The sequence below is a fragment of the Betta splendens genome, chromosome 17, assembly GCF_900634795.4.
Source record: "Betta splendens chromosome 17, fBetSpl5.4, whole genome shotgun sequence".
Lineage (NCBI taxonomy): Eukaryota > Metazoa > Chordata > Actinopteri > Anabantiformes > Osphronemidae > Betta > Betta splendens.
Window position 1 is genome coordinate 7734716 of NC_040897.2, and position 26806 is coordinate 7761521.

Consider the following 26806-nt stretch of genomic DNA (forward strand, 5'->3'; position numbering starts at 1 on the left):
TTTAAGCTTTTGAAATACATACATGTACAGTAAATATCACACTTGACCTTGATTGTCTGATCCCGCCGGCCTCTACTTTGGTCGTTTAAGGCAAAGAGGGGACACAATGGGGGGGGTCAAGACTCGACTGCAACACAAGGACAAACGCACGTCTTCAGTTCCACTGCGATCTTCGTCACCACTCTGCCCTGACCGCGGCAGCGACGGTACAGTACGTTCAGGTATGAGGCAGATTAGCCGCTCGGGCCCGGGACAACAAGGCAGAGAAGCGGAGGGAGGGTGCTCGCTGAGGAAATATGTTACTCGTTAGCTCGAAATGAAAAAGGACTTTTATGTTACAGCTCAGATTCGTGTAGTTCCACTACAGCCAGCATTCAGCCCGGTTTCATCTTAACGAACATAATGACAAAAGACAGGAATGAAATAAAAATATAAAAAAGCTCCAAAGTCAATATTGTGCTAAAAAGGTACCAAACCAGATGTTAATACACAAAGAGAGATATGATATTTTGCATTCTTCAGCAGTTCATACAGGGGTGGTGTGTATCTGTCACAGATTATTGTCCAGCTCACGTTCTAGGACCGGTTCTAAGGTCTGGAATTATCGGACCGCCAGAGCAGCACATGGTACCTGCTGGTACCAGTATGAATATGTACACACACAGATATACACGGTCAAACAGGGTCATTAATAATTATGTAGAAAAAATGTCTGTTTGTCTCCCATTGTCCGTCCACTCGGGGCCTGAAGAGGAGAAGCGTGTGAGCTCCGTCGCCCCAGTCTTTTATCAGTTCTCCTCTCCCGCCGGCCGTGGATGCGGCCCCTGTCGTCGCGGCGACGCGTCCTATACGTTGGTCTCCAGCCCGTTCATGTCGACGGAGCAGTGGTCCTTGTCCCTGTGCTCCCTCTTGTCGCGGTGGTGCGAGGCGTGCGCGTGCTTCTTCTTCTCCGCCGGCCGGATGCCCTCCTCCAGCTGGATCAGCCGGGCCACGTCTGGGGAGATGTGGCCCGGCTTGCTGCCCGGCGGCGGCTGCTGGTAGCAGCCGTTCTTCTGGTTCTGGTAGGTCATCATCTGCTGGATGCTGATCATGGGCTTGGTCTCGCAGATCAGAGGCACCTGGCGGCAGGAAAGTGGCCCGAAGGCTGGTATCACTAACATTCTGTTAGATGGAGCTGTAGAACCAGTTCCCTCTATTTGAATGGACTTATTGTAATCAGCGTAATGACCCTGAGCTTGAAATTTATACGCGGCAGGTATTTTTAAAAACATTCATTTTAACAACCCACTGCAGTTAAAGATCAAGTAATTATTATAAATTATAAACAGTAAACCATCTAAATACGTGTGCGTGTATTCAACTCCCACGTCTGGCCTCGTGTGCCCTCACCTGCTCCCCCTCTTTGACGAAGTCTTTCCTGCAGATGTGAGCCATGATGCCTGTGGCCAGGGCGTCGCCCATCACGTTGACCATGGTCCTGAATCGATCCCTGGTGGAAACACATCAGGAAAGGAAAAGCACCCTCAGAGTCAGTGACGCTCGGGAAACAGATGGAACATTTATGAATTACAGCGAAAGCCTGCTGTCCTTGGAGCTGATGGACTCGCAGGTCGCGCGGTTCACTGAGGCCGATGCGATACTCCAAATAAAATCAGACGTGATGCAAACACGCCATTTCCAGGAAAGCGGAAGAGAAAAGCACCGGGAGCCAGTGAAACGTCACGACCGTTCCCCAAACGGGTTTAATTCTGTTCAGCTCACGATGAAAAGATGAACCTCTACTCACAGAGCCCAATCGACGGCAATAATGAGGGTGATGTCATCAGTAGGAAGGCCCACAGAGGTCAGCACGATCACCATGGTAACGAGTCCGGCCTGTGGGATCCCAGCCGCACCGATGCTGGCCGCGGTGGCCGTGATGCTGTGGGAGCAGAGGAGCGCGTTTAGTTTGAGCCATTACTGGTCGGTACCGCTCCCGACGCCGCGGTTCCAGCAGGTTCCTCGCTGCGAAAAACTGTTCAAATAGAATTCACAGCAGAGCCTAATAATGGCCGGCGAGCGTCTGCACATCGAGTACGTTTATTTGTACAGACGCAGGCACATTCAGAGTAAGAGAAGTTGTCACAAATTGCATTTTGAATGGAATTTTAGAGGAAAGTTCTGCGGTGATTTGTTTCTAGTCTGGCAGAACAGGACATTCAGGGGAATGAGCGAGCGATGCCGCATCCGCGACCTTGGGCCGCTGTGACAAATGCCCCTCGGCCCGGCCGCGGTGGGGGTGGGGAGGGGACGGGACGGGGGGAGCATGCAGATGGAGACGCTCCGTGGCCGGCAGCCAAGCGGCACGGGAACAGGACGCAGAGAGGGGGAAAAAAATGATAATTCTGTCGTGACAAGGGAGATGAGTAATACAGGTCATATGGGTTTTACTGCCAAAGGATTATGAGGGAATGGGCACAGCCCGCGGCCCCGAGGAGAGGCCTGCGCCCAGCGTCCGACCGGGCCGACGGGCCGGCCGGAGCGGGACGTGGCCCGCTCCTGACCGGGCCGGCCTGTTTACCTGGGCTCTGTTCTAGGGTGGTGGTCGGGGTGGTCTGGAGGGGGGGGGCTCTGTCAGGCTGCCCGCGTGGCTTCCAGACTGATTTAACAGAAATCAGATCAGACTAAGAAGCTCATACAAGGCTTAATCTGTGTGACATTTACATATATGTGTATCTAGTAAATCCTATAATATTTTTATGAATTCAGAATTAAACCAAATGTGTGACGCTAGATTAATTGACATGTTGCACTAAAAACAAGTCAGCTTGATGCACCACTCCTGACCCACATGGGTGAATCATCAAGGAAGCGCTCCTTTCATCCTCACCTCGCGTAGTGAAAGTTTCAAGATCATGGTGATGATAAACGATCCTGAAGGACAAATCGTGAGCGACCTTGTTTGTGCACCGAATAACACAATGCAGCCTGCGTGCGTGTGAGGTTGCGATGAGGACGTAGAAATAATGCAAAAAGCAATCACTTTGCTCAACTTTTCTGAAGTTTAACCAGCGATTGTCTTGTGCGGCAAGAAAATAAAGTTGTACTTGGACAATGCGTTATTCAACGTTACAGGGTTTTCATTCTTTGGACGCTTCTGCCCGCGTTTTCATTAAAAGCTGCTCTTGTTCGTGCAGCACGGCATTGAGGGAGAAGTGCGCTCTGCAAGCGCAGATGAGGCTGCACGCACAAGCTCGGACCTCGTTGACCCGTGCTCTTCAAGCTCCGTGCGGTGCACGGGGTCGTATGCGAATGACTGAAGCAAATGTACAGTACAGAGACAGAAACATGCATATTATACAGCACTTATTCAACCAAGTGGAATGTGATTGGCTGCTGCAGGAACCTGGCACAAAGCCGAGCATAGTAATTAGTTATTATAAGTATTATCCATATCTGACCATGCATTTGTTCCTACAGTACAGATGAGGATGTGATGAGGAAGCATCTGTTTTAGAGACGGTCCAGTTTCCTTTTCATGCAGACAGTGTTTGTGTGGGTGGTACTGTACTAAATGTCTATTTGTTCCTAACACTGAAGATGAAACTGATGAACTGATGAATGCTGATTGTGAAGCCATCAATAGTGTGAATGGGTAAACTTACTGTTACATAACATGTTAACATTTACTGAAACAGTCTGTGCTGGTTTATTCATTACACACAAATAACTCCTCTCTGTGATAAATGCTCCAAACTCTGTCCACTAAACACCTTATGAACAGTTTCCACAGGCTTGATACTTCCTGTGATCAATACACTTACCTTGATTTGTAAAATCAATGGCGAGTCCCTGCTCGATCTGATCACCCAACAGAATCAATACATTATCCAAACTGCTCCATCTGATATGTGATGGCGATGGAGCAGCTCTGATCTACAGCCTCTCACACAAAAGCCCATACAGTATGTAGGAGCCTCATAATTACTGGTCCTACCTGATGGTGATGATCTGTCCGAAGTCCAGCTCGTAGTTATTGACCTGGGCGATGAAGATGGCCGCCACGGCCTCGTACAGCGCCGTGCCGTCCATGTTGATGGTGGCGCCGACGGGCAGCACGAAGCGGATGATGCGTCTGTCGATGTGGTTGTTCTCCAGGAGGCACTTGAAGGTGATAGGCAGCGTGGCAGAGCTGCGGAACGAGGAGGGACAGGGTTTGATCCATGAACCACTGGGTTCGGATTGCGGTTCTAGCAGCTGGACGTTTATGTTCACTTTTCTTAATCAACATGAAACACATTATGCTAATGATGCTGATGCATCTTTGTTTCACAGTGAAATAACAGTGTGTCCACTATGAAATATTCGGAGGTGGAGCGTGAAAAATATCAGCTTCCCTCAAGGTTAAGTCCATTTCCCAGTCAATTCACGCTGGCAGAGAGAAAAGCTTTTTGTGTTTATTCGTGCACGTTCCTATCACTGTCATGCTGAATAGAGACAAATAACGACCTGCACCTCAACACAGCCATTATTCATAATGAACACATATATAAAGAGGTTTCCATCCACCTGGACGAGGTGGCTAAGGAGATGAGCAGGGCCTGCAGGATGCCCCTGATGTAAACGATGGGGCTCTTCTTGGTGATGAAGAAGTACATGGCTGGGAGGATGAAGAGGCCGTGGAGAATCAAGCCCATCACCACAGTGATGGCGTAGAAGCCCAGCTTCTTCCCCATGGCCGAGGGGTCGTCCATTTCCAGGATCTTACCGGCCACCAGGAAGACGATGCCGAAGGGGAAATACCTGGAAACGGGGGATGTGTTATATGTGAGGAGCTCGTTCGGATGCTGCAGCCTCCACAGATCTGATCTTACCATATAACGATGGCAACGATCTTCAAAACCGCCTCGTTTAAACTCTGGCAGAAGTTGACCAGAGCGCTTCCGTTGGGCCCCATCCTCCCCAGCATTATTCCTGGATTGAGGACAAACACACAATGAATGCAGCCGACATGACACACACGCACAGATGGTTCGGGCCGGACCCGCTCACCCATGGTTGCAGAGAATATGACGATCCCCAGCACGTTCATGCCCTCGCTGGTGCCGGGGGACGTCTTCATGATGACGTCAGGAGGCGGCGTGAGGTCCAGGGAGAAGTTCTGGATGTCCGTGCCGTTGTCGTCCTGGATGCCGTAGATGTAGACCCTGCGGGTGGTGGTCTCGTCCAGCAGCTGAGCCACCGTGGGCTTGGGGATGAGCTCTGGCACCCTCTGAGTGCGGTACTGGAAAAAAGCGAAGCAGAGAAAAAAAACAAAACGCGTGACACCGGCAGAGATGTGGGGACATGGATGTGAGGCAGACGAGGCCTTTCCTACCTGCTGGAACGTCGCTTGGACCAGGTTGGCTGGAAACATGTTGCTGGGGAGAAGTATGAGGATACTTATTTTAAAACCAGCCACGGTAATATTACTAATAATGAATCCTAATGGGTTCATTATGTTCCTTCCAAGACAATAATGAACCTGTAGATCAGTTGTGTCCTTGTTATGCAGAATGCGTATTTCTGAAAATTTAATTTTCTCATAACTATTATATAATAATAGTTTATAATATAATAATATTTTTCATCAGTAGCCTTGAATTTGAAACGTTTCATGTACTCAACACATTCGTCCTCATGAATAAAGTAACGATCCCAAATATTTTGGGCTGTTAGTCGTCGCCCACGTTGCTGGGAGTGAATAGCTATAGAATAATGCTCTTAAATGAAAAGCCACATCAGTGGCTTTTCATTTAAGAGCCTGGATCGGCCTCTCTCCTCTATGGACTGTCTCACGCTGAGCCCGGCTCTGCTGGAGGTCTCTGAAACGCTTCCTGTTTACTTTACTTTCGGTGTCTGAGTGTGTTTTTTCGTGAAGCGTTAAGATTCACAAAAGTCTGAGATGATGAGATTGTTTAACTGAAATACACAATGATACGCTGAATGACAGCCGCAAATTTAGGACTTAATTGAGTACAGGGATAAATACATTCATCAAGCCCAGAGACATATACATAAATCAGTGTAATGTGGGAGCATCATTATCTTAACCTGCCTCCACGAGGGAGGCTTCACTACCATTTTATTCCACACTTCACATAATTTGAAGCGATGTTATAAATTCATAGCATGTATAATTGTCCCAGCTGCCCACAAACCATCAGCCATCGCTTGTAACAAATAACAACGGCGGATGTACAATGTAACATACATGAAGCTTAGTGACAGAGCAGCTGTAGCATGCATGAATCAGCCTGTTGCCCTGAGTGCGAATTGAGAGGCTTTTCTTTAATACATATACGTCCAGATGCTGGGACGTAAAGTCGGGCAAACTATTAATATTACTCCTAATAAACTCGATTGTTGTATAGCAACGTGCACTGCTTTATCATTTTTAATGAGCTGCTGCACATTTTAAATTCACAATTTTTTGTTGAATATGAATCCTGAATCCTGCAGTAACAGCTTCACTAGAGGGTTTGATATATATTTATATAGTATTATTACCATTATCTATTATGAATAAAGTAATTTGGTGCAGCCCCCCCCCCCACACACACACACACACACACACACACACACACACACACACACACACACACGCACAGGTCTGTTTGTGAGCGTACCGGTGCTCTGTCTGGATGATAGATGGAGTCCGTAAAGGAGCTTTGCGGGATAAATCCGAAGCACAGCTGTGCCCCGTAAAAACACGCCGAGGCACACGGACACACATGCACGACGTCCCGTGAACAACAGACTCCGCCACTGCCACAGGATCACTACATGTTGGATTTACTGGACTGGGCCAGTTTATTACTCCGTCTTTTCAGCATTTGAAATCCCATCATCCTAACGTCGCTCTGTGAAACATCATGTATCTAAAACGTTTTTTAAATGTGGACTATTTGTGTCTAAATGAACGGGGCACTAGTCCACGCTGTACTCATGAGCGGAACCTCATTATCCTGCTGGAGGAGTCGGCGCGTCAGCATCGCTCCCTGACATTAGCCCACTGACCCGATGTCACAGTGACACAGCGGCCACCGGCCACGTTTCTGACCCGTGTGCGCCTCCCACACTGACTCCATCCTTCAGCAGCGCTAATTAGCTTAGCGCGCTAACCCCGGTGGCACACGGGGCTCCAGGCTTTACGCTCTGATCTCAAACAGTTCCAAACAGAAGCAAATGAGTTGGTACCTTTCTGTTGAAGACAGAACATCCTACTGGGGAAACGTAATGTAATAAACCAAATCGGACTGAAGCTTATCTAATAAAAATCATATATTGCTCTTCAGTTGTTGAATAGATTAATGTGTACAGTTGTTTGAAGGCCTTCTCCAGATGCATGAATTAGTTTTCCTCCTGGCCACATTCAGGGAGGTTGACTTCAGTCAAACCCCCCAACTTCGTCCTCATCATTTCGATTCTAGTCCCCTGACGCACACTCGTCCCAGTTTGATCATCCCCAGAGTCTGTCCTCCTACCGTATGAGGTCCAGCAGAGCGTCAGCAGAGCTGGTCATGGGCTTCTTGCTGTCCTCGGAGTCCTCCTTCTGGGCGGCGCCGCCCGGGTGGATGATGTAGACCATGACGATGCCCACGACCACGGCGACGAACGTGGTCCAGAGGTAGTAGGAGATGGTCATGATGCCCAGGCGGCTGGAGCACTTGGCGTCCAGCGCGGCCAGACCCGACATCAGACTGGAGCACAGAGGGCAGGAGGTGGAGGTTAATATGCAAAACCAAGAAGCACTATTTGAAAGTGCATGGAATTAGACAGGCAGGATGAACAGTAACTGTTATTCATCACGCCCAAAGCTTTTACAAATGAAACATAAGATGAAAGCTGAACTGAATACAGGGCCAAGGTTAGTTTCACAGAAAACCTTAACATAGTCTTTATTTTTCTTTGTGACTCACAGACAAAACCCGCAAAGATACTGTACGTTAAAGATTTGCCCTAAAACACTTGTGTCTGTCCTACAGAAGCAACTTCACTAGCTTTAATAGGAAGTGTCCTTTGGGAGAAAAAAGGCCTTAGACACAATGAGTTATTCTGGTTTTGTCTCTCTTTCACTCCCCTTATTCCTCCTGTGACATAAGAGGAATAAAGAATAGTATTTGTAACAAACAGAGCGACCCATTTGCATTTTAATATGCTTCTTCATCACTGCTTCGCTTCAAAGCGGTAACAGGAAGCTGAGGCCAGTGGATGCAGCAACGTGCTATTTGTGAGTGTGGGAAGATGCTAAAACAAACAGCAGGACTATGATGGAGAGCTGTTCTGCCTTCTCTGGCCACGCCCCCTTTGCCTCAGGCCCCTCCCACCTTTTGTTTTTTCCCCTCTGCCGCCTCATGTCTTGTTCAAACCGTTCATCTTTGATGCCAAGTTAACTGACCACGTTCCTGTCAAGTTGTGTTTTTGTTGCAGGATTTATCCTGTTTTGACTGATGTCTGATTCAAAAGGCGCTCAAGGAGGATTGTTAATAGTGTTTATGAAGAGACTGTTGACTGTTTCTGTGGATTAATGTCAAGTGCCATGTATAAAAGAAAGGTATTAAAGGATTGTGAAGTGGAGTTTGGACTTCAAGAGAAGCGTTGGAATTCAAACTTTCACTTGTGTTAATGTAATTGTGCAGATTGTTTTCTCAAGGTGAAGGACTTTATGTCGTGGACCATAAGTGTTTGCTCCCATGATGCCTTGCATCCTTGTGGTTCGTGACTGAGTTCATTTGTGCTGTCCTGGTTCTTAGAGCGCTTTGTTCAGGATTTTCTCTTGCTATACTGTTCTGCTTATAGAGAATACTTTCATTTTTTATATATTTTTTAATCTGTATCTTTTTATCTATCTTTTCACTCATTTCTCAGAAAGGCTCTTCACCCAAGTTCCCAGTCGAACCTCGGATCAAGGAAGCCTACTGTCACATTTTGCCTCCCCATCCATCCTCCACTTGATCTCATCCAGTCCATCATCCTGTATACAATGCCATGATTACCTGCCATGTTTTATTCCTGTGTTCAATGTTCGTTGCTCGGTTGTTGTCCCTCTCAAGGCTTCAACATGTAATCATTTGTGCATTCAAAAAAGCTCTTAAAGTATTTACTCAGCACTTCCATTTCCAGTTTCAAGTCCAACCTTGTTATTTTATGTATCCTCAACCCGTCATATTGGTTTTTGTGATCTTCTCCTTTTGTGCATTTCCTTCAGAAGGCACATGTTAGAAACCCAAACCAATCAGTTCTCCTACACGCTAGCAGCCCTGCAGCACACCGGCCTGATCAGGAGGGACCCTGGACTCCAGCAGGAGCTGTGGTGTGTGTTTGTGCAGGGCTGGAACGGAGATGCAGACGTGTGCCTTTCATAATTATTACAGGGTTTGTAAGTTATTTCCACATAGGCTGAAGCTGCTCTGAATCAGACATCACACCAGGAGGTAGCAGTAGTACCAGACAGACAGACAAACAGAGCAACGTGTTAGCAGCACCTTCAGAAGTCAGATGCTGTTTGCGTTGCCATGGAGACTGCTCCATCCCCCACCAGCACTCCCAATAATCTATCACAACATCAGCTACTGTTACAACTTACTATTGTTATGGGAATTGATACAGTGTCACCAGATCAATTACCTCATGGGGACAAGCCCAACTGCTGCAGTGCAGCTGGAGCTATTACGCTTAAATGAGCAGGTGTTATTGCCATAACCTGCAGGTTTAGGTTCTCTGTCATTAAATTTGTATTTTCATGACTGTCTTTGTCTAAAAAATAAAACGAGAAAGAAGACAATTCATGAGGTCAAAGGTCATGAAATATCATTTACACACAACAGATTATTCAAATTTCCAGCGATAACATGACATGACATTTCGCCTCTGGAAGTATTTCCAGCACCGATGTATCACTAACGCTGGAACTATTCAACTGCTGAGTGTCGTCACGCTGCCTTGAACGAAATATCGAAATAATGAATGTGCAGCTGATTCCATTTTAGCAAGAAAAGGAAGAAAAACCACATGGCACGACTGGAGCGAAAGCGCTTTGTGCGGAGGCCATTCAGGAATTTCACCCTCACAAAAGAATCACATTTAGAAAATTTCACCTGCATCAAGAAAACATCAGCATTGAGATTTTCATGACTTATTTATATGTTACCTTTCACCCACATTTTGTAATTTCCCACAAGTAGAGGAGTCTAGTAGCTGATTTCCCAAGGGCCCTTCAATGATGGACTAACAGACCAGTGGCCATGGGATACAATGGTAATTTAAATGAAGGTAGCAGTGAATTGCTGGTCATTGCATTTTAAACACTTATTAAACACACTGGATTTATTGTTTATAAATCATGGTCCTGTCAGTGCTGATTCACCTAGGATGCGATCACCACGGTAACGGTAAAAACAACAAATCCCTAATGTGCAAGTCAGACCCCATTCACCGCGTTGGCGGGCGGAGGAGCTGCTCCATCTTTGTCTGCTCGTTGTGATGTGACATTAACTGAAAGGTGCACAGCTTGCGTGATTAAGCCTCTTCCTCTTTCGTATATCGGTCAACAAGTGCAGCTGCGGCAGCGATAACTAATGGGCTCGCGCTGCGCTGGTTCAAGGATTAGACAACCTCCTGCAGGAAAATCTAAATGGCACGGAGAGAAAGTCGAGCGAAGGTGGCCGGGCAGGAAAACAGCAAACGCCACCGCTTTCCTCTGCCCAGATGTTTGCTTCGGCGCTGCTTTTATCTAAGCAGGAGGTCAATAAGGGGAAAATACATTTGTTGGTCCAGGGATTTACTCTCGACTCCCTGTAATATGAGTCAACTGTGTTTCTTATGGAGCCCACGCAGCAGCCCTGGCTCACTGTCAACGGGCTGTGATGAGCAAACCATTTCAATGAATTCAGCTCCTTTACTGTACCTCACCTCGCTGCCATTATTCACTTTAATCACATTTAATTATACACAAAAGCAGGATTTTTTACACGTCCTTCAAAACTGCTTGAAATGGATTTTGCCACGCATGGTTCCCAGCATCTCCTGCTTCTCCCTACTGCCTATTAGACTCTAAACTACCCATGGGTGGGAGTGTCTGTCTGTGCGTGGCCCTGACATTGACCTTCGACCTGCATTAGCTCCAGCAGCCCTGGCTCCACTGAGGATAAGTGGTGGGCCGTTATCCCTCTCTGCGATTACATTTATTTTGAATCTTATTTACCCTTCATGAACCACTTATACATCAGTTATTGTTGTGCTGGATGATGCCAGGAGTAGAACCACAACGGTCTCAGGTTCGGTCTCAGGTCTTTTAGCCGCGAGGCTCTGAAGCCTCAGTGTCGAGTCTGTAGGTGGAGGCGCGAGACATAAACAAGCTTCTATCCTCAAAGCTACGTACGGTGTATGAGAATTATGCATTTGTGAGAAAAACTGCGCGGATTCATCTTGAATTGGTTTTTATGAGCGTTGCAAAAACAAAAGTAGCTCCTGAGCTCGGCTCCTGTTCTACCAAACAGGAAATGGAAGGACTGGGGCGCGGACGCCGCACGCGGGCTGTGATCAGGATTAGCGCGTGGCCCGCCACGCGTCCAGCGCACGTACAGCAGATCTGCCGCGAGACTTCTGGACCATATGGGGCTTACAGTCCTCCCTGCTGCACCTTCGCTGAGCAAGAGCATTAGAGTAATCCTGGGAGCAGATGAAAAATAGAAGGCCAAGGCTCCTTGGACAGGGTTTATCCATGACATGTAATAGTCACCCTGTGGCCTTTGTTCCAGTAGGTCACGCTTTCCTCACAGTCCTTTGAATCTCGTCTGAACTGATGGTGGCCGTTAGAGGCTAGAAGGATATAATGGGAATCCAGGATTGGCCACGACATCAAATGTATATTTAATGACTAATACGCTGAGTAGAACATAACACATCCTTCTGTTCCTTGAAGACCAGTGCTTTTAGAGGCTTGCGTTTACAATCAGCCATCCACCGCGCAGCACGCGATAACCTTGAGGAGAGGAGCGAAGGGCCGAGAGACGCAGCCGCTCTCTCATGCATTACGCTGGATTTATTAGTGGGAAAACAGGACGGACGTCAGGCCGGACCTCAACCAAGCCCTTTACACAAACACACAAAGCTGGAGTTTAACGTTCAGTTATTTGAAGCTTTCTGTGTTCTCTGAGCTCATTTGTGATCTTCGCAGGCTAAGTAATGGGGAATAAAAGTTCCTTTACCAGACACGTTTCGCAAGATAATGACTCCATGGAAACCTTCTGTCATCCGCGATGACCTGATCTCTGTCGAGCAGATGAAGGACGAGACATTAAAGTGGATGCTGCGTCTGAATAAGCTGCTGTACGTGCTTCCTCAAGACTAACGGACGCTTCGCTTATTCATAGGTCACCAAGACGACAAGATATTAAACAGCAACATCAGGTCTGAGAAAAACAGAGCTAATTAATAATCTTTGTCAGACGCCCGTCTAATAGGAACTGTCGCCACTCAATATAATATTCCAATAAGTAGTAACTGATCCCCTCGACTAAGTTACTGCTCATTTGATCTACTTTAAGTCAAACAAATACTGTTACACGTGGCAATTAATCAGCCTGCTCAAATGTCAGGATGGAAAATACAAGACTGAAATAAGATAATAATCCCTTCAAAGTGTTTAAAAAGTTGAAAATGTGTCCGCACACAAACACACACACACACACACACACACACACACACACACACACACACACACACACACCCACACACACACACACACACACACACACACACACACACAGAGGAATCTGATCAGCGCATCCTCCTCCAAGCCGATCCACGCATCCACGAGTGGAGATAATGTGCAAATCAGAACAGGTCGCCCAATTAAAATAAGCAAATAGGAAACAACAGCGCTTCCGAGCAGAGCGAAACAGGCTTAAAGGTTTCTCCCTGCAGGGGACGTTTTGCATCAGCTCCCTGCCTCTTTATTTACATTGAACAGAACTCAATCAAAATGCCTGGAGATGCACTGTTCGTTCTCCGCCATTTAATTGTAGGGCTCCTAAAAATGTTCCGTGGCCATGAGTGATTCATATTCCTCTAAATCATACTGTAAACATCCTGCAGGACACACCCACTCATGGTGCACGTCGCTCATCTTGCCAGGCCAATTATTTCTCCTTCCCTGAGTGGATCTGAGCCTACAGCTCAAATGGGAGCGCTGGCTATGGTTCCAATGGAGATGGAGGCAAGGAATGAACGCTAGATTGGCGACGCAGCAGCTGACGTCATCACACTGTTGTCACATTTACAATTAGGACTCTACAGGGTTTCACACAAAGACATTCATCTCCTCATTTTAGCGCCGCAGTAAATGAAACAGCTCCTGTAGTTCAGCACCTCTCAAAAATCACAATTTTTCTCTCCAGAGTCTATTTTGGTATAATCCTTTATTTAATTCACAATGGCACTAATAAAAGCAGGCAGTGAGTGGAGTGGCCACTGACTCTGCATCAAGTGTTCATGGGATAATCTGGTTTCCGCTTTGGCCGCTGCGCAGATGGCGCTGGGCGGGAAACAAAATGGGGACAGGCAGGTTACAGGGCCGTGGCGGATATTCACCCCGAGATAAGCCCCGCTGCACCGTAAACCACGGCCACCAGCCGGTCTGCGGATCCCAAGCTACACCGGCTCGGAAACAGAAAGACGCCGCGGCGGCGACGCGCAGATTTGCGGCGGATCGTCGAGGAGCGGGCGCGCGCGCGCGCGCGCCGCGTTCTCCGCCCCTCGTTATCCGTGATTGCTCTGACCGAGTCGCAGTCGCGTTAGCGTCGCGGGGCTGAGCCGCCACGTTTGCGCTTGGCGCGCCCCGCCCGCGTTGCACTGTTTCAGATTAGATGTAATTAACGTCTCTTGCCCTCACGTGCCGCGCGTGTGGCGTGAGATCCCCCTGAACCCTGAATGCGCGGGAGCGGGCGAGTGGACCGCGCGCGTGCACGACAGACGCCCGCAGCACCCTTCGCCCGTAGCGCCGATTTAGAAAAAGGGGGAAGCAGGCAAGAAAACCCACAGAGACCGTTCCGACAGACAGAGAGACAGAGATGGAGGGAGGATTAACTTCTCATCCAGTCTTTGCTGTTGCATAGATTGTAAGTAGCTTATTGCACAAAGCGCCCCGCATGTAACCGGTGCGCTTGCATGATTTGCTGTGGCAGTTTTCCTTTTTTTTTTTTTTGGACATCACTGGCCTCGTGCACGGAAGGAATCGAGCTTTGAGCCCGACAGTCAAAGTGGAGACGTGGGCGCGACCAAAGGGCAACAGGTTTACGTGGAGAACAGTGAATCCTGCAGGTTTTTACAGATAATTGGGTGCAGCAGAAATCTCATCTGCTCAGTGCTTTTCATCTGCGTTAATCTGCAGTTGTGCACAGCCTTTATGAATATACAAGGTTGCAATTCAAACGGTTTCACTGTAACACAGTTTACCTGAAGGCAACACTAACAATCTGAAACTTCTTCAGATCTGCATAAATGTTTAAAGATGCATTTTAAGCTCTTCTGCTTTTTTGACATTTCGTGTTTATTTCTATCGGCAGCTGTGGTTTCACTGAGACCTTTTTTTGTCTTTCTCGGTTACTCCGAGGGGAACAGATTGTCGGCAGCTCCGCGGGTCAGACAGGGACCGAGCCTCGAAATGAAACAAGGCAATTAACAACAAACGATGCGGAACAAAAACAGCTAAACAGTCCTTGAGATGCGAGAAATAAAAAAAAACAGAAGGATTTTCTCTGCAACGTGAGGACAGGCATTCGTGAGCTGTTCTCCTGAACCAGCTGCTGATTAGACGAACACTCTTCTTCTACTTGTGGTCTTTATATTAACAACAAAGGGCTAAACATTTTGAATGTCTGGAGGTGGTGAAGGAGAACGGCGGTGACAGCGACAGCCCACTCACTCTACCACGCAGACAATGCAAAGAGATCAGTGAACCATGGTGGAAATTCTTTAAATTCCGGAAGAAAACGAACTTGTCAACACATATTTAATAGATGGGCTCGTTCATGACGCTCTGGAGGTTGCTCTTGCGCGTTACCTGGATACGACGAGGGGTAAAATCAGCATCTTCAACATCCTCATTAGCAGCTCTCCAGGAAACTGGAAGTATTTCACCTCCTGGAAACAACACAAACGGACAGTATTTAATTTAGTGTGATGATCTTTGCCTGCTAGTCTGACTTGCTAAGTGCGAAACGTGTTCCCAGCTATTCACGTCAAACCCAGAGCTCTTTGTGCTACAGTAAATTAGCCTCTCGGAAATTGTGGAAACACGTCATTGTTCATCGCAGACGCGCGATTTGCGGGTTGTAGTTTCCCCTCAGGTTCCATGACATTAGTGTAAATAAGAATCACGCCGTGCTTCTCGTGGAATTCCAATTGAAAGAAAAAACAACGTTTTGATGAGGCGAAGCTTCAAATGACGTGAACCCACAGAGCACCTGAACCTGTCACAGTGAAACATTGCACTTTTCCACGGTGTCCACCTATGGATAAAACCCAGCTCAAAAGCCGCTCGCTGCTGCTTTTTGTATAGAACCCGTCTCCACAAAGGCTCTTGGGTGCGTTCGTCGTCCTTGTTGCCTCTCGAGGTCACAGAGACGCTTTAGACCGCGAGGCCGTGTTAACTTCGTAACTTTGCACTGAGCATCTGGCTAGAGCTGCAAGTTCAGCAGGAAATACAAGCGCAGTAAATGAGCGGCGTCGACGTTTGCCGGAAGTCAGCGGCCATTAGCGACAAACGCGACGGGTGCCGTTGTTGACGTGGCCTGAAGAGGAACAGGTGGGTAAACAAAACGGAGAGGAAAGAGCTTGAAGTGGAAAAACACGAAATGTAAGTACATCACATCTGTGAGAGGATGGAGCAATAAAAGCTTTTTGTTCGTGGGTTTCGGCGGGAGGAAGCTTTTAGGTCAAATGACAGAGTTTTCCGCCGGTGTGGTCGTGCTTTCAGCCTGTGTGTGTGTGTGTGTGTGTGTGTGTGTGTGTGTGTGTGTGTGTGTGTGTGAGCTCCGTCACAGCTGTCAGCGAGCGCTGGCATCTGCCCACCGTGGAACACTCTGGCCTCTGATCTCTGCTAGACAGTTGGTGCGCGCACACATGCAAATGCACGCTTTTCTTTCGCTCCTCATGACTTTAGGGTGATTTGAAAGCAACGCTGACCACAGCAAATGAGTGGGCATGGATCAAACAGGGTGACCTCTGCTAAAGTGCAGCGATAGGCTCATTGTCGCTCGCCCAGCAACAGTTAGCTAAAACTGTTTGTGCTAGCAGAGCTTAATAATAATAATAATAATAATAATAATAATAATAATAATAATAATAATAATAATACAAGTGATTCAGGAGCTACATTGAATTGAATACATTGAATACGCCTCCCTCTGACCTTTTGAGCTCAGGGGTCGGACGCTGTGGGACCGCTGACCCGCATTCGTCCGGCCGCCGGTTCGCGGTCCGCCCGCCGCGTGGAGGAGGACTCCTCCTGGCAGGCTGCGCGGGGCCAGATTGTCCAGCCTGTTTACAACAGGTCCCAGTTGAGCGCCTTCGCTCTGCTGACACGAGCTTCGATTGGTCAATTCCCCGGCGCGCTCGCTTCAGCCCCCAGTCGCCAGCAAAGGGGACTAATTAACCTGTTTTGCTACCGAATCCTGTCAATAAAAATAAAACTCAAGTTTTCTTTGTTTTTAATAATTCCAGTCATTATACATAGTTTCTAGAGACTAGAGTCAAACTCTTAGTCCACTTCCTGTTCCACTTCTCAACATATTCCTTCTTATGGTGCCTCTGCCAGTGATTGACACCTAATCTCCCCGCTGGCAATCCCTTCCCATCGATGCACTATCACACAGTCTAACTCAGAGGTTACAGGCAATCTGAGTGACTGATGAAACACTATTCCCTCGCTCCCCGGATATCTTACAGTTACAGTCTTCTGGCCTCTGCAGACAAATTGCTTATGGGATGAGTCTGAACCACTGAGTCGACCGCTCTCACGTCGAGGGTTTTTCTTATTCTTTCATCGAAAACAGCCGAGTGGCCTCATCCACTGAGGTGAAATCGAACAGTCCTTTCTCCACTCCGTCCATTCGGATACAATGGACGTTGATGGCGAGGGCTGAGGGTGATGGTGGGTGTTGGTGTTAGGTGGTCCACTACAGGATGCATGTTTTAATTAAGCTGAGCGAGAGTGTAGCGAGTCCATTCTGAATAGAAGCGTGTGTTAGACCTGTAGCCGTGTTATTAAAGCCTGAAAGGTGAAGCGGTGCAAAGAGTCCTATGTGTTTGCATGTGCGGCTGGGAGAATCTGTGCGGTGAAGCAGCAGGTTGGGGGTGCGGGGAAGCTGGTAATCGGGTATATTAGGACTTGTGGTGTCTCAGCATTCACAAGGAAATGGAGGAGGGGGTGCGCTTGGACACATGGGGAGGGGGCATCCTGTGTGTGTGTGTGTGGGGGGGGGGGGCACAAAGCCCACTAACCTGCTCAGAGAGGTGCTTGCCTCTGAGGAAGAAGCCCAGCAGGCAGCCAATGACTACGGCCAGCACCGACAGGATGAGCAGGCCGTTCTGCTTGCAGACGTTCTTCACCCGCCCCCACACTTCATCCAGAGCCACCGCCATCCTCCGCCGCCTCCTCCTCCTCCTCCTCTTCCTCCTCCTCCTGTCGCCTGTCCCGGTCCCGGCCGCAACTCCGCTCTCAGGGAAAAGCACCGGCGCAGCCCGACCCGCGCGCTTCTACTCGGCCATGCAGAGCCGACAGCCGGCCGGCCACGGGGGGAAGCGGCCGCCCGTGAATGCGGCGGCTGAGGCGAGATGGAGGGAGGCCGGGTTGCGTGGCGAGACACAACCGAGGGAGGGGAAGATTAAAAAAAATGAAGTGAAAATGTGAAAAGTTGAGTGGGGAGGTAGTCCTCGGGAGAAAAAGCGCCTCAGGAGCCGCTGCGCTCTGCCTCTGAGCTGCTTCCTCCGTTATTCCACATGAGACTAAGAGCATCACGCAGACGCTCTGTCGCTGTCCGTCTGCGTCCGTCTCTCTCTCCGTTCGGGCTTCAGCCCCCCGTCGGTCGCACGCAGCGCTGCCGGCGGCCAGCAGGGGGCTCTGCGACAGCTGGCGGTATTGTCATCAGGGTTAATACTACGATCCTATTAGGCCGCGCTGCACGACGCAGATCTGGGGCTGGATTAGAGAGCTCTCTGAACAATTGGACAGCGGATTGTTCCAGGCCATTTAAAATAAAAGAAAAAATGTAAAAAAAACACCCTCTGACACGAGGTAAATAACAGTTCAAGCGTTGCTCCCCTCACATTCCCTCTGGTCATACATCATGTTCATACATTATCATACAAGCATGAGCTTGATCATACTATGTGGGCTGCGGTGCATTGCACTCGACCTGCAGCTCTGACATGAAACCACGGAGGCCGAGAGTCATACACTGTGTGCATCACTGCGTTAATCCTGAGTAACTGTGTAGTAATTTCAAGTTACAGTATATACTGCGTCTCATCGTCCTCCACAAAATTCATTTTTTATTCACACTTCCAGTATATGCACAGTAATAGGAGAGCGCAAACTGGCTTGTTGATCTGACCCCAGACCTCAATCAGCCTGATTACAAGTCCTGCACAAAGCAAACTGCCTGTTTCCTTTTCCAATAAAAGCATTGTGAAAACCTGAGGCTCTCTTGTCATGTTCACATAACAAGCTTTCACATAATGGATGATATTACTCTAATTGTAATCCCAGATGGCACATCTGCTGCGAAGGCCCACTCGTAATCCCCGGCTGGGCTCGGGTGGGCGTGTGGACGCCTCTGGACCGGGGCGGCGGACGGCTGCGGGCTCAAGTGCCACTCGTAAACCGGTCACTTTAAACCAGCCACAGGAGGCTTTTAGTCACAGATGTGGAAAAAAGGGCTCCTCGGTGGAAAATCGGAGCCACCGATGCAGCTTTCACAGCGGCGTCTGCGCCGCATTTTCTAATAATGTGAGTCTAATGAGCAGCATTTTAATACAGATTTATATATTTATACTGTGTCACACACATGCTGTTATATCCAAGCACAGAACATGTTGAGTGCACGTCTTCCAACCCTTCATCATGCAGACACGAGCTGAGGCGAGGGACTAATTAGAGACCGGGGCCGTCGTTAACCTGATCCACTGTAACGGCGTCATCAGCGCCGCCATAAATGACGCATTCTGCATCTTTACAGCCAAATACCCGTCAGCGAGCAGGTACGCGCTCCACGTCTCTGTCGCGTAATCCCCCTTTCTTCTGCCATTTTTTCCCCCGTTTCTGGATCGGACTGGAGGAGATAATCTAGGATTACGGCGGCCGGTCGGGCCTGCGCTCCTCATTCGTTTCCACAGGGAGGACGCGTTCAGCATCCTCGCTCACCTGCCGTGCACCCCAGCGTGCGCTGTCACGCGTCACCCAAAGCCCGGGTTCAGCTGGACGGTGTGATTGACAGGCATGGGATGGAGATCAGGTCATCGTTTGGCTGTGATTTCTATGTGGACGTAGCAGACTGTGTGATGGAAAGCGCCGTGTGCACGTGGGAGGAGACACGTTTCGTTTGGCTCGTAAATTCAGCGGCTGAATTGTTCATTTTCTGCCACCGCTTTTGTGAACCTCCACAATTTATGCTGAGCACTTACATGCAGTTCAGCAGCTCTGTGAACACAGGCAAAATGCAATGATCGCAACTGGCTCAGACTGGTGTCAGTTCCTAAAAACATCCTAAAAATCCAATAACCATCACTTCTGTACAGAATAAAGAATCCTTATGAGAATCCAGCTGAGAACTATTGTGACTAAACAAACATTTTCTTCCTCAAGTCACTTACACAAGTCATTCGCTCTTGATTATATGTATATATATGTATATATATATATATAATGTATATATAATGTATATATATATATATCTAATAATACATTCATTCGTTGTGGTATTTGAAAATGACATTTTTCACCTCAAAGGCTCCATTTAATTCACTGCACAGCTGCTGCTCTTCCAGCAGCGTTGTCTCATTAACAATCTTCACTTGCACCTTTACATCCTTTATCTGTTGATCACCGTGTTCTATGTTTACACTTCACATTGAAACTGAGCCTGGAGCTCTAAAGCTGTGCCAACAGAGGATGAAACTGCAACATGTGAGGAAGCTGTGTGACCCGGGTCCTGGTACCAGTACCAGGATGTGTCCGGTTGTCCTCCTCCTCATGCTCTTGCTTATTTGCTTCTATTTATTTTGTACAATGTAGTATCATTTATAATTATTATTATAGTAACATTTGTAGCATCCACAAATGTTTGGGCTTCTCTATGAAGCTCTTATCAACCTCGCTGCAACGTGCAGGAAGCTGTGAAAAAACACTATTTCCAGCACCAAACGACAACAAGGCGACGCCATTAGGGATTAGCACCTCTCCACAGCTGTCAGACGTTTCAAAAAAAACAACCAAAAAAAAAAAACAGATAAAGCAGAGCCAGTGCAAAAGGCTTCACACGTCGCTGTTTCTACCAGGCTTAATTTGCGTTTAACGCCCATGGTGACACTTCATTAATGGAGCTGGCAACTAGGAGGCGACTGTGAAAACACACAAACCAGTCTATTACAACCTTACGTTGCTGTGATGATGCTGATTATGAGTGATTTCTTTTCTAGATTGGTGCATATATATATATATATATATATATATATATATATATATATATATATATATATATATATATATATATATGTATATGTGCCAAACCCATTATTGGGCCATGTCAATTATGGGTTTGGTCATGTGGTTCAGTAATGAGTGGCTTTACGTAGGGCAGGACTCATATTGACGTCATTACATTACCATCAATGAAACTGAAGGCGAGAATAAAACATACTGAGCGCTAATGGAGACACCAGCTCGATTTGCTGATATGATGGAGACGCTCTACCTTTACCCTGCTGCAGTGTTTAACGTATGTAAATTCATTTACAAAAATGGATTCATTCATTCTGACAGTCCTTGTTATTTAGGCAGAGCCCAGCCTCATAAGTAATGTGATTAAAGTAATAATGTCTGGATTTGGAGCATTTATTATGGAAATGACTGGATGAGTCAAGCTCAGGTTCTCTGCCTCGGCTCGAGTCACGTGTCATGTTGTCTAATGAAACATCGTGGACCTCAGTAGGTGCTTGTCTACTGTTGCTATCCAGCACTGGACCCTATGGCTGAACTGCAACGCTACAATGTAGCTAAAACACATTAGTCAGATATATATTCATACAGTACATCAGGTAATACACGTGTCCAGGCATAAGACAGGCAGGCGAGACCTACTGACGTCTCAGCGCTAAGAGCCTGATGGAGACTGATGGTAAGTGGCTGTGATTGGATGCAGAAATGGATGAAGTATGAAAAATGAACCCAGTGCCTTTTATTAACCAGAAAGCTTCATTGCACTCTTTAATGTTGGTGAATTACCAGTGACTCGGGTTAAAGCTTCAGGTTTTAGAGCGGAAGGTGATGTGGCGCACATCAGAGTGTAACGGGATAATGAGTGGGACGCTGCCTCTTGTTAGTGAGGTTGGGAGGTTGCTGAGGCACATCCATCGCTCTTCACATCAGTGGCCGTCTTAATGGAGAGATTTCTCATCTTGTATTCTCTGCACCTGTGTGAGTGTGTGTGTGTTCTGCTCGCGCATTGGTTCTTATAGTTCCTGTATGTTTGCATGTTTTGGATTCGTTTTTGGGGCCCACGTAGGAGGTGACAGACAACACAGACACTCCATTAGAGTGCATTCAGTCATGTTTGATTCATCTAGTGACGTTCGGTGACTTATTGCCCACCGTTGTTTCTAGAGACAGGATGATTGATTGAAGAACTGGACGTGTATTTAACGTTGGGTCGGGTTCAAGTTCTGCTTTTTGTCAGGCTTGGGCAGGTGTCGGACCCACATGCACGGCGCAGAAACACAGATGTGATTAAGTGCAGGTTTATTCGGTGAATCAGAGTCAGGCAGTCCAGGTCAAACACAGTACGTTCCAGTAGGCAATATACAAAGGAGCAGGCAATCTCAGAATCAAGGTCCAGGCAGGGTTCGGTACACGAGCAGACTTGGCGACAGTACAGACAAGGATCAGGCAAAAACTCACGGTCAGATTATCAGGCACAGGTCTTTCACAGGTTGCGGGATCAACAGGGTTCAGGCAAGAATCAAAGGTCGAGGCGGTCACGGTCAAAACACGAATGGCTACAATAGAATGCTGGAAAGAGTACATGAACTAACAATCTGGCGACTGGTGTGGGTGAGAGGTGGAGGTTAAGTACAGGTGCTGATTACTAATTAGCAACAGGTGTGGATGATGAGAACCGGAGCGTGACAGGAGGTTAACAAAATAAAACAGGATGTGACACGTAACATGAATCATGACAGTACCCCCCCCCCCCTATGGCGTCTTCCACGGCGCCAACGAGCCCCTCCCCCCTCCGCCCAGGGCGGGTGGAGGGAGGAACCAGGAGGAGGGCTCGAATCTCCCCCCCTCGCCCGGGCGACGAAGCAGGGTGGGAGGAGGGAGGACATCAGGAGGAGGGTCCAGCGCCGGAATCCTCCTCGTCTGCAGAACCGTGGCTGTGGTGCCCCATCCCGTCCGGGGATGGGGCCTCAGGATGTGCTGCATGAAAGTCTCTGATAAGGGACTTGTCCAGTATGTCCCGGGCCGGCACCCAAGAGCGTTCGTCCGGCCCGTAGCCCTCCCAGTCGACCAGATACTGGAAGCCCCGCCCCCGACGTCTGCAGTCGCGGAGGTCCCGAACCGTGTAGACAGGCCCTCCGTCCACGATCCGAGGAGGAGGAGGCGGTTGATGTGGAGGGACCATGGGGCACGATCGATAGGGTTTGAGGCGGCTGATGTGGAATGTGGGGTGGATCTTCATTGTCCTGGGCAATGAGAGCCTCACAGAAACAGGATTAATAATTTGCGATATCGTATATGGACCAATGAATTTCGGAGTCAACTTACGGGTCTGGGCCTGCAACCTGAGGTCTCTGGTGGACAACCAGACCTGATCGCCCACCTTGTATTCTGGACCCGGTATCCGCTTACGATCGGCCGCCCGCTTGTACTGGTCCCGTGCCCGCAACATGGTGCGCCGTGCCTGCAACCATGTGCGACGGCAACGCTGGACCAGGGCGTGCGCCGACGGGACGCGGACCTCTTCCTCCGAAGCCGGAAATAATGGCGGCTGGAACCCATAGGCGCACTGAAACGGGGTCAGTCCGGTGGAGGCGCAGGGCAGCGTGTTGTGGGCGAACTCCACCCACACGAGTTTGCTGGCCCATGACCCCGGGTTTCTGGAGGCGAGGAGCCGCAATCCTACCTCCAACTGCTGATTGGCCCGTTCGGCCTGTCCATTGGACTCGGGGTGGTACCCTGACGATAAGCTAACTTCCGCCCCTAGGAGAGAACAGAACTCTCGCCAAAATCGCGAGACGAACTGGGGCCCTCGGTCCGACACAATGTCTGAGGGGAAGCCGTGGAGTTTAAAAACATGCTCGAGCATGGCTTGGGCCGTAGCCTTGGCTGACGGCAACTTGGGTAGGGATATAAAGTGGGCTAACCTGGAGAAGCGGTCTACCACCGTCATGACGACTGTCTTCCCCTGGGAGGGTGGTAGGCCGGTGACGAAATCCAGGGCTAGGTGTGACCAGGGACGGTGCGGTACCGGCAGAGGACGCAGCAGACCGGCCGGTCGCTGATGCGACGCCTTGCCCATGGCACACGTGGGGCATGCGGCGACGTATTCCCGGACGTCCTTCTTCACCGTCGGCCACCAGAACCTCTCCCCCAGCCTAAACAGAGTGCCAGCCACCCCGGGGTGTCCACTTACTAGTGAGGCGTGAGCCCACTGGATGACCTCTCCCCTGAGGTCGGGTGGCACGAACAGCCGGTTGGGCGGGCCGCCGCGTGGGACTGGACGGTCGCGGTTGGCCTCCCGTACCCGACGCTCCACCGACCAGGTGACTGCCCCCACCAGACATCCCGGCGGAAGGATGGACTCAGGTTCTGCTGGTTCCTGCTGCGCGTCATGCAGACGAGACAGAACGTCAGGTTTCACATTCTTGGATCCAGGACGGTACGACAAGTGAAAATTGAAGCGACTGAAGAACAGTGCCCATCGGGCCTGGCGTGAGTTCAGCCGCTTCGCCGTTCTCAGGTACTCAAGGTTCTTATGATCTGTATATACTAGGAAAGGCTGGTCTGCCCCCTCCAGCCAGTGTCTCCACTCCTCTAGGGATACCTTTACCGCGAGCAGTTCTCGGTCCCCGATGTCGTAATTCCGCTCCGCGGGAGATAGCTTGCGGGACATGAAGGCACATGGGTGGATCCTACCGTCCGTGGGATCCCTCTGGGACAGCACGGCCCCGACTCCGGAGTTGGACGCGTCGACCTCCACCACGAACTGCCGCTGTGGGTCGGGCATCCGCAGCACGGGTGCCGTGACGAAACTGCGTTTCAAACGTTGAAACGCCTCCTCTGCCTCGCCTGTCCACTGAAAAGCAGTCTTACATGAGGTTAGTGCGTGCAATGGAGCGGCAATGCTGCTGAACCTCCTGATGAACTTTCTGTAAAAGTTGGCAAATCCTAGGAAGCGCTGCACCTCCTTCCTGCTCTGTGGGACCGGCCACTCCTGAACTGCCTGGGTCTTGGCTGGGTCCATTTCGATCTTGTCCCTGCTGACGATAAATCCTAAAAACGAGACCTGGTCTGCATGGAACTCACACTTTTCTGCCTTAACATATAATCGGTGTTCCAGTAATTTCCTGAGGACCTGGCGGACATGAGCAATGTGCTCCTCCTCGGAGCGGGAAAAGACCAGGATATCATCAAGGTATACAAAGACAAAGTCATTTATCATGGGGCCGAGTACCTCATTTACAAACGCCTGGAAGACCGCTGGCGCGTTGGTCAGACCAAAGGGCATGACGAGGTACTCATAGTGTCCATTCGGGGTATTGAAGGCCGTCTTCCATTCGTCCCCCTCTTGGATCCGAACCAGGTGGTAGGCGTTACGGAGGTCCAACTTGGTAAAGTGAGTAGCTCCTGCTAGCAACTCGAACGCGGAGGATAATAAGGGAAGAGGGTAGGAGTCTCTTACAGTGATGTCATTGAGGCCCCGGTAATCAATGCAGGGCCGCAGGGAACCGTCCTTCTTCCCCACAAAGAAGAAACCTGCGCCTGCAGGAGAGGATGAGGGACGAATGATACCCGAGACCAGCGCGGAGTCCAGATATTCCTTCATGGCCCGGGTTTCCTTGGGAGAAAGCTGATACAACCTCCCCTTGGGAGGCGTGGTCCCTGGGCGCAGGTTGATCGCGCAGTCATGCTTTCGGTGGGGCGGAAGGGAGGTCGCACGGACCTTGCTAAACACAGCGCGAAGGTCGTGGTAGCAATCGGGAACTCCCGTCAGATCGGCCTGCTCGATCTCCTCACCGATTGTCGCCGTCGCCCCTGCAGGTGCCTGTTGGGAGACTGCGGGCTGAAAGCAAGTGTTCATACAGTCTGAATCCCAGCGGCTCACCTCCCCCTTGCGCCAATCCAGTGTGGGGTTGTGTAGCCTCAACCACGTGTGGCCCAGTACCACCGGGTGGTAGCACGACTCCACGACCAAAAACGTGATTTTCTCGGTGTGCGTGTCAGAAAAAGTCATTATTACCGGTTCAGTTCGATGCGTGACTCTCCAGAGCCGTGGTCCGTCCAGCGCGGCCGTTTCCACGGGAGACGCCAAGGGAATGGCCGCGATGCCCAGTCGCTCCACAAGTCCGGCGTCCATCAGACTGGCATCAGCTCCGGAGTCAATGAGGACCGCCTGCTGGACGGATCGGGTACTGGAGACTAGTGTTACCGTAGGCAATGACCGAGCGGAGGCGCTACCTAAAATTGTTCGGCTCACCGCTACCCTCCGTGCTAGCGATGAGCCATGTCTTTTAGTGGACAGCGCAGGGCAAGATGCCCGGCCTGACCGCAATACAAACACAGTCCATGGGAGCGTCGGCGTCGCTTCTCCTCTTCTGACGGCCGTGCGCGGCCGATCTGCATCGGTTCCTCTGGCTGCGGTCCCACTTCCGGGTTCCGAGGAACGGACTGACCGCCAGGCTCACGCTGCCCCCTCCTGGGGCTCGTGGTGCGAAGTCGACGGTTCTCCCGCAGGCTTTCCTCTCGGTGGTGCTCCCGTTCGTTGCTCCCCAGCCTGCGGTCAATTTGTATCGCCAGGGCGATCAGAGCGTCCAAACTGCTGGGCAAATCCCTCGCTGCCAAGCAGTCCTTGACCCGCCGAGAGAGTCCGCGGATAAATACATCACCCAGTGCGGTGGCGTCCCAGCCTGCTTCTGCGGCTAGCGTGCGGAACTCGATTGCGTACTTCGCCGTCGGTCTGCCGCCCTGTCGAATATTAACCAGCCGCTGAGCCGCTTCGCGTCCCGGGGTGACTTCCTGGAAGATCTGTTTCAATGCGGTGGCGAAGGCGGCGAAGGTGCACACGCAGGAAGAGCCGTTTTGCCACTCCGCTGTCGCCCATGCTTCCGCGTCCCCCGTCAGGTGCGAAATAGCGTATGCCACCCGAGCGCGCTCCGAGGGAAACGCGGGTGAATGCAGTTCAAAATGAATCTCACACTGTGTGAGAAATGCTCGACAGTCTCCTGACTCACCAGAGAACCGTAGCGGGGCGCCTAGCCTGGCGTCTGGAGCGACGGCCATGGGGAC

The 26806-nt window shown here is 49.7% G+C and overlaps 1 protein-coding gene across 2 annotated transcripts; it reads right to left on the reverse strand.

Annotated features, from left to right (window-relative positions):
• Nucleotides 1–107: 107 nt before the first annotated feature.
• On the reverse strand, nt 108–18806 carry slc1a7a (solute carrier family 1 member 7a). Of its 2 annotated transcripts, XM_029132524.3 has the most exons (11): nt 17527–18801; nt 15086–15165; nt 7506–7721; nt 5357–5399; nt 5032–5263; nt 4854–4953; nt 4549–4782; nt 3977–4171; nt 1787–1921; nt 1390–1489; nt 108–1118 (listed from the first exon to the last, which is right to left on the reverse strand). In XM_029132524.3, exons 1-11 carry the CDS (start codon nt 17665–17667, stop codon nt 846–848), a joined length of 1749 nt encoding a protein of 582 aa, XP_028988357.1. In that variant the 5' UTR covers nt 17668–18801; the 3' UTR covers nt 108–845. The 2 variants fall into 2 exon arrangements, with proteins under 2 accessions (XP_028988357.1, XP_040923963.1); XM_041068029.2 differs by having other exon boundaries at nt 5032–5399; nt 17527–18806.
• Between the last annotated feature and the right edge of the window lie 8000 nt (nt 18807–26806).